The sequence below is a fragment of the Gasterosteus aculeatus genome, chromosome 2, assembly GCF_964276395.1.
Source record: "Gasterosteus aculeatus chromosome 2, fGasAcu3.hap1.1, whole genome shotgun sequence".
NCBI classification, from domain to species: Eukaryota; Metazoa; Chordata; class Actinopteri; order Perciformes; family Gasterosteidae; genus Gasterosteus; species Gasterosteus aculeatus.
Window position 1 is genome coordinate 6,737,524 of NC_135689.1, and position 8,717 is coordinate 6,746,240.

Consider the following 8,717-nt stretch of genomic DNA (forward strand, 5'->3'; position numbering starts at 1 on the left):
AATTGCAGCCAATTTCTGTTTTCCCCCGTTGTTTTGTAAGAGCTAAATGCCTCCAGCAAGGAGGCAGAGGACATGACTGTAATGTAATGCCTCCATGTGATGTTATTATTCTACGTACGAGATCCTTATAAGTGTGGGGGGGTTAACAGAAAGGCAACGAAAGACAAATGTGCCGTATATTAATGACTTGATCACTTATTCGTTGCGCTTGTGTCTTACGTTTCGATGACAAGATTGATATCCGCTGTTTACTTTGCAGTTTAGTTAGTAAAAAAAAAAAAATATGCTATGCCCACCTCTAGCGCTGGCTAGTCATGCTAAATATTGTCTTGAGTGTAGAGGGTCCTGTTTTCCCCTCGTCCTCAAAGGGCTCAGCAATGACCTTTCAAGGGATGTTGGGGGTCTCTGGGTCAAATATTCCATGTATTTTATTTCCTGGTCAATGGGGATAAATCATCCACCGACATCTTATAGCATTCTTACAATAAACCCCTAAATATGCCCTTAAATTTGTGGGTAAGACAGTTTTGTGACTTTCAACATTGAAAAACTGAATCAAGCCAAAAAGCTTTGGTTTTCCACATGTTTTTATAGCTGTAACATTTGTAGCAAACGTCCACTGAAAAAAAACAGAAAAGATGAGCAGAATAAGACTCAGGCTAAGACTGAAACTGTGTGGCTGAGTCTAAATGTACCGTGTTACATGACTCCAATCTTTCTCTTTTTTTAAAAGCATCCTCGAAACAAGATTTCTTACATTTTGAAAAATGACATGGACTTTGTAAGTAACTGGCATAAATCATGTAAAACAAGGTTAAATTAGATGATTAAGACAGTGAGTGGTTTCCCTTTCCCGCTACACTGTGCAGCCCCCGTTCTCAAGAAGAGAAAACAGTGGCACATATTGTTTCATCCTCTTCCTGGTGTCACGGCGCCCAGCTGGAGAATCATTGTTCATTTCCATTTGCCAAGTTTCTTTTGCAGGTTTTTTATAGTCTAGTCACCACCTGCACTTGCCGGTGCACCTGTCCCTCGTTCCCCTGTCTCTCTTCTCAACATTTTCCCTATTTATTCTGTCAGCCTACTTTTTGAGCACAGCTAGTTTTTGGATCGTCGATGCTGCTCAGGATACACACAGAAGTAGAGAAAATGTTTTGAGGTGTTTCCACATAAAAAAATAAAAATAAAAAGTAATCAACATAAATGCGCATCCTGTGATTTTGTCTCTGTGTTTTTATGTGAGCACTGCGGATGTCAGTATCTACTTACAGCGGCACTTCTGTCGCTTCGGGTCACTGCAGCCTTTAACCGCATCACCGCATCAACGAGGGACCGTTGCAACCAGCGATGCGGCTGACGCACATCAAACACACAACAAATAAAGCCGCCCCCGCAAGGACACTCCCTGCACTGTATCCAATTGTCTTCCATAACAGAACAAACTATGGTGCTCCCAGGTTATTGATTTTATTGAAGTTATTGTGGGCTAAATTGCATCAGGGGACGAGGCAACCTCCCTGCAATCCTCCAGTTCTGCAGCCTGTTAGAAAAGACATCAGGTGGTGTGTGAAAGGATTATTGCATTTCCTCTTGTAGTTTCTAATGAACAACTCTGCTCTCAGTTGCGTGACGTTTTTTCACAAAGGCTTTAAAAGAAGCCTTTTCCAATTCTTGCAGTGTGATTGAAAGCAAGCTGTAAAGGGCAGGAAATATCTCCCGTGGCTCATTTTCAACAAGCTCAGCAGCAGAAAAAGGTGGATGAATGAGCAGGGAGCTGAGTGACAGTATGCACTGTTCTAGAGAAGTGACCCTTTATTAAATGCTTTTCCACAGGAAGGATTTTTTTTATTGCAAAATTTCTCCTTAACAATTTGGATTTCGCTTCTTATCTTTTTATGGCATGTAACCATAAATGTTTCATAGCAGTAACATATCCCTGATTCTCATGAATTAGTTAGCTGTAGAGCTCAGCAGCACTCAATATTTCTTCTTCACACTCATCAGGAGCATCAGTGGCCTAAGGAAAGTATTTGATGGCTTGCACTCGCTCACTTGAAGACTAGAGAAGGTGTATCATAGAATCTATCAGTCAATCTTAAAAAGAGAACCATGAAAGTGTGTCTTACCTTGTAGAATGCAGTTTGAGAAAAATCACCCTCCGTCTCAGATTTTGACGCTGTTCCTGAGCAGTAAAACGCACAGTGTCTCCTTTGCAAATTGCCAGGTGTGCAAGTCCCTCTCTCAGAATACGCTATCAGATGTGTATGAGATAGAGAGCAATGCTTATTCGCTTTCGCAGTCGGAACATTTGAACTCGTAACTCTGACTCAATTTTTCTCCTTTGACCGCAAAATGAGCTGAAGATCAAATAATGTAGGAATGCTGAATACAGCATACATAGAATCGTAGACTTGTGTTCAAACTTTTTACCCGCTGATTCTGACCTCAAGTGACATTGCTGGATATAAATCTGTGTCATACAATCTCTGCTTCATTCTTTTTTTATGTTGCATCTATAATCTTGTTTCCGAGCAGATGTAATTTGCCAGGCTGAAGACACCTTTTTTTTACCTCTCCATGCTTCCATTGGTGATCCAATTTTCAACGTCACATTCCCATGAACTGCGGGCAATTGACTTTTACAAAGTCTGCAGAAATACGGACTTCATCGGGTTCATAAAGGACGCAAATTGTCTGTGAGAGAGCCCTCGAACACAAACACGCTGACAGAGGAACAGCCCATCAGAGACTCACCGTCAGTCCGTAAATGAGTGTGGACATTGGCTCTCATCTTTGCCCCTTCTTAGTTTTCATTTTTATTTTATTGTACGGTATAGAAAGTGTGTCTGACAACATTTAAAAACACCAAATTAACAATAAATGTTTTTTATAACACCGATACCGAAGACAAATAACAAGATTATGTAATAACACCCCCCAATAACCATGTCATGACTGAGCCTACGGCTAAACGAACATATAGTGCTGTCACATGAAATCTTTCAGGGAGCTCACAGAACCATTTCCATGTTTCGTTTCAGAGAACACGGACCACGCACGTGTTTTTTGAAACAACTCGTTCCTGTTAATCTCTCTCTCTCTCTGTGCTCAGCAGAGTCTCATTGATCCACGGTGTCCTTTCTCACAGAAAAGCTGCCCAACACCTCATTTTTCCCTTTTTTTTGCAACCGTCACTGGAACAAAACAGACTGCCACCTGCTGCCAGCTGCTCTCGGGGGCACAACGCTTTGTTCCTCTGCTCCTCCACGCCACAATGGATGGGAGGGAAGCACCAACAGCCCCCCCATGCCTCCCCGTTCCTTCCTCCCCCCGGCGCTGTCACTCTCCTTTGCTTCACAGGCGCTGCGTTGGGATGAAGAAGCCTTTGAACAGCTGTGTGCGAGCAGAAGCAGCGTGTTGGCTCTCCAAAGACCCCCTGCTGCTAAGATGGCATGATTATATGTGATACCTGATGGGCCCGCGTGTGCCACTTCTGATTAGATCCGGTGCCCTTAAAGAGAATCTCCTGCGGCCCGAATGAAGCGACAAAACAACCAACCATCTTTGGATCTGAGCTTGAGGCCTTATTATCCTGGAAGAGCTCAGCGTGCATGTTGCTGCTGCCATCTGCTCCCTCCAGTTCTGCCTGTCTGACAGGAGTTATGTTACAAAAGCGCTGTGGTTCCTCTGCTAACCAGTTCATGTTAACATCGGAAGCCCTTCGCAATGCATTCCATTGTGAATGCATGAACACCAGCGAGTATACGTGACTGACTTTATCACTTTGTACACTGTGTGTGTGCATGTGTGTGTCTTTATATAAGAAGAACAAGAACCAGTCGATCTGAATGGAAATAAAAATGCAGGGAAAATAAAAAAATATGGCCAAAACTGATTATTTGTGTTGGTATTCACAATGTGTAGTGTTTCCTGCTACGAGAGGATTTCCTGCAAGGACACAGGAGTCATTTATTATCTGTATTCTGACATCAGATCTGATTGTTTTTCAGAGGCGGATTAGTCCCGCGAAAGGGACTGAAACTGAAAGTGTTTCTTCAAAGGAATCCATCAGAGTCACTTTGGATCCACCGACTCAAAGGATTCTGTTTTCTGCCGTCAAACACCTCTTCCCCTTCAAAAGAAGGATTTCCTAATGAGGACTCTCCTCTGTCAAATCAAACAGCCGTTGATGTTGTTATGTAAGACAGATAAACTTAACTCATGGACAATCATTATTTTCAACAATTTCACAATGAGCTATTATATTTATTGCACTACAATGTGCTATTGTGATGAATTATTTTGGAACATATTAAACAAATACAAGTTAGGTGACAGAGATGCCGATTGAAAAACACCCAAATTCAAACATGCTAAAGTTGTGTGTGAAATTATGAGTAAAATGGCTGATGTTTGCAGTGAAATGTCTGATGGGTGAGTCACTTCCTTCACTTTCTTCTGTCAGAGCCTGACAGCCGTCCTGCCGAGCCAGGTGCTTTATTTTCATTTCCTGAACAATTCAATACGCTGATTAATTGCTCCCCTCAGAATGAAAAGCCAGCAAGAGGCCTGCGGACATTTCTCAACTAGCCCACAAATAATGGGACCCACTGGTTTTGAGTTGCGGTTTTTCTTGTGACAAAAAGTTTCCTAGCTCACAAAGCAGATAATACTGGTGTAAATATGTTGTTCCTTTGTCTTTGAATAGTAGGTCAAATGCATGTTTTCGCTACATGCAGATTCACACTAGTGGAATGCAAAGTTCATGGATTCATTTGAATAATCTATTCGAAAAACATCTAGAAAATACGATCCCTCTGTGGTTCAAGTGAGGATCATTTTTATTCATCAAATATGGATATATGGAAAATAAATTGATTAATCTCATGATAATCACAATGTATCTTTCGGTGGGTGTATAGATTTTATCAACAGGAAATTTACCGACGTCACGTTTAACACAGCTTGTGTTCGATTCTAAGGGTCCATCAGCAGAAGAAGAGCAAAGCAATGAGATCTGTTTTTGTTGTTGTTTTGGCAAGCCAGGTGACACGGCAATATGTAAAAGGAAACACATTACATAAATAAAAAATTGCCACATGAACAGTTGTGTTATTTTATCCCCGACCACAAATTTATCACAGTGTTAATTTCAAAAGCCAAAGGATCAAAGGTGTCACATTAATGAGACAAAAGCTCTGCAGGAAAAGGTTGCTGCTGACACGGCATGCACAAATGATAAGGACTGTAACAAATGACAGCAATAAACACGTCGACTCGATGGCTTGCTTCCTAAATTATGACCTTAATCAATAGTTGGCCGTGATCATTAGTAAAACCGTAATAAACTTCTCGCGACTGTTAGCACTTCAGAAAGGTCAGTCTACTAACAATCTGTCACACTAGAAAAATTACACAAATTTACAAATAACGTCCCCTGAAAGAATATCACAAGTCCGTCTGAAAAATGTCCCTGCTGGCAAACGCAGCTTTAATCATCCTCACACAAATTAAGCAACAGAAAAAAGAAGAAAAAAAACATCCTGCTTGGTGCCGTGATCAATACGTGATCCCAATGATCTCGGCCTCGGAGCTCTCCTGGTTTCTCCGAAATCATTGTCCTCCTCCATCATTGTGCTCATCTTGTCCGTCTTTGTAAACACGCAGTCTCCCAAAACTGCAAAAAGTCAACCAACAGAACAACCATCCGCCTTTTCCTTCCAGCGCCCGGCAGAAGGAGAAGTTTCTGGGTAAACACGTCACACTACATGGACGGGGAGCGTCGCCTGAGTGGAGGTACCGGCGAGGGGGTCTTCCAACGGTCACACCAGAGACGTCACGAATGTAAACATGTTGTTGTTGCCGTCGCTGACAAAGTTGATTTGGCAATGCTCCAGTCTGGCGATATCCCCGATGTCCAGCTCTGACAGTAACTGAGTCGGGTCCGTGTTTGTTGTGAAAACCTTTGCCCGCTGCACTGTTACGTCCTCTGCTGGTTTCTGCGTCTCCTGCTTGTCATCTTCACTGTCCTCAACCTCCTCCTCTTCTTCTTCTTCTTCTTCTTCCTCCTCCGTAATGGAGCAGAGGCGGGCGGCGCCGCCGGGGTTGTCGGCCGTCGGCCTGTAGTGGCACTGCCCGTTCAGCAGCCTCCTCAGCGGCATCAGGGGAACCGCGTCCTCGCCCAGCAGCTGCTGCTGGCAGTGCCGGAAGTCGCTCTGGCGCTTCAGCCGCTTGAACTCGCTGAAGGAGGACGTGGCGTTCTGGAAGAGGCTGGCGGCGACGGCCCGGGCCTTCTCTGACTTGCTGACCAGGACGGCGTGACACCGGAGCACCACGGCCATGTTCTTGACCTGGTGCCTGTAGATCCAGGCCAGGATCTTGGGCCGCGACGGGTCGGCGCCGCAGTGGGTGATTCTGTTCAGGGAGTAAAGATGGACGGGTTTCTTTTTCCCAAATTTGTCGGCACTCATCCGGATACCTTGCGGCCCCACCGTCAACCTCATCTTGACGCTCTGCTCCCCGTAGTTGCTCCTCGCCCAGATCTTGGCCACGGCCTCCTGGGTGCAGCCGTCTCCCTTTGCCGTGATGGTGACCACGCTCCCCAGGTACCGCACGTTGTAAACGGGCTCCTCTTTGTTCAGTTGCACCTTTTGCCGCTTGCTGTGGAAGATGTTGCCCACCCAGTCGAAGGGGCAGTCGGGCAGCAGGTCCGGACAGGAGCGCAGAAGGGACGAGAGGATGGAGTGGTAGGTCAGCCCGGTCCCCAGGCTCTTGGGTTTGCTCTTGGACTCATCCTCCACCAGGACAAACTTATTCCGTTTCCAGGGCAGCATGGCTGCAGAAGTAGTTGAGGGCGAGCGAGCCCTCTAACCGCCGCGTTGGCTCTGCTCAGCTCGGGCAGAGGAGTCGGGGAAAAGCTGGTGCGTGCGAGGGAGAGAGGAATGGCAGAGAGACGCTTCTTCACCGAGCACAGAGGAGAGACTGAGGGGCTGCGAGCCTCAAACCGGTCCGTTCCACCGCTCGCTCCTCCTTCCTCCAACCCCTCCTCCTCTTCCTCTTCTTCCTCTGTTGTGTGCATCACGCAGCGCGGATCCGGGCAGGAGCCTTAAGCCAGCGCGCCAGCTTCCTCAACCCCTCCCCGCTTCAATGTTTTGCTTCTCGCTACCAAAGCATCATTTATCCATCCGGCTTTGCAGTGAGTTATCACTGTACGTGTTTATGAGGAGGGGAGGGAGCCACTTTCTCTCCCTGGTGTGACTGTCGAGCCTGTAGTGTTATTAATTGTTTAGTGTTTGTCAAAAGATTGAACCATTAAAACATGAACTAACGTTGTCTAACAATAAAATAATCCTGCAGTAAATAAGTTTCTTTACATCAGCAGGTTTAAAATGTAATTATTTGAAAAATACACAGAAATGTGGACTAATTATTTCAAGAGCAACTGTTAGGAAAAGCACATTTCTGAAATAAAAAAATAGCTTGCATGCCCTTGCTCAGGGGATGAAGCATTAATTATGCATTGGAAATAACGAGTCTCTACTAGAAAATGTGATTTATTTTTTACATGCCTTCATCTTGAAAGCAAAATAATATATAGACTGTCAGAACGGTCTTCCATGTAACTGTTCATACTAGTTTATTTGGGGACTTGCATGTTGAAGGTGTTAATAACGTACAGGGCAAAGGCTCTTGTTCTTCACGTCACTGTCGACCTCACGGCCAGGTTGAGGACATCACTCTACAGATGCCAATCACAGCCGGTGTGTTGGTCGCCAACTTAAGTCTGGACCGACATGCCTCAGCAATTATTATTGTATGTAATTATAACTTAACTTATAACTCTGTACAGACAGTCATGCTTCCTGAGGGCCGAATCCTGCTAACCGTAATGATCCTCGGTCTTTTCCTACAGCGCCACCAGCAGGTCAAATCTTACGCTTGGATAACAGCTCAACGTCTAACGGCTGGAATCTCCCAGCATTTTGTTACACTGAGACACTGTTAATTATCATCTTGTGCCATCGGTCGAATTTTAATCTCCCAAATACTTCAGTTTGACCAAACACATGCGAAATTAAGGATTGCCCGTTCTCAGCTTGTGTCTGCTGCTAATTAGCACGTGTTAACATATTAAGATTTGCAAGTTTTCATAAGGGTGGCAACCTTCTACTGTAGTGATCCGATACATAATGTCAGGATTATGGCTGAAAATTGTTGTTTTTTAACAATATGCATGTTCCCAATGTGGATGAAAGGTGTGGATTGTCAGGAGATTTGAGTGAACATGAGCTGGTGCAAGTAATTCAATCGAAACACTGTCTGTGTCGGCCTCTGAGCTGCGTAGCATTGAGCGATTTGGTCAAGTGCGGCTGGTGAATGAAGTCTTTGCTGAGACGCTACACCACAGAAGAAGGTTTCTTTTTCTGCCTTCGATGCGTGTACTGAGAACCAAAAGACAGATATATAGATGGAATGTGTTTAAAGCCACTGTCTGATATGTAGATGTGGATGTTTGGACGTTTGATGAATAAACAGCAGGACCGTGATCTGAATCAGGAGGATCTGGTACCTTTTCGAGCTGCCCCAAAAAGCAGTGAGATACTAGCAGCCGTAGTCCCATTATTCATCTCCGTAATGTGAGATAGTTCATCTCCAACAGAAGATTAAAGCAGACCCTGATATGCTAAATTGAAGATAATCCATCATGGTTTGGCCTT

The 8,717-nt window shown here is 44.6% G+C and overlaps 1 protein-coding gene across 1 annotated transcript; it reads right to left on the reverse strand.

Annotated features, from left to right (window-relative positions):
- Positions 1–4,818: 4,818 nt before the first annotated feature.
- fam43b (family with sequence similarity 43 member B) lies at positions 4,819–7,181 on the reverse strand. The gene has a single exon (XM_040194205.2). The coding sequence runs from the start codon at positions 6,831–6,833 to the stop codon at positions 5,823–5,825; it is 1,011 nt and encodes a 336-aa protein (XP_040050139.2). The 5' UTR covers positions 6,834–7,181; the 3' UTR covers positions 4,819–5,822.
- Between the last annotated feature and the right edge of the window lie 1,536 nt (positions 7,182–8,717).

Bases quoted from the DNA above. Each gene is read 5' to 3' on its own strand.
- fam43b (XM_040194205.2), bottom strand. From the start codon at position 6,833: ATGCTGCCCTGGAAACGGAATAAGTTTGTCCTGGTGGAGGATGAGTCC.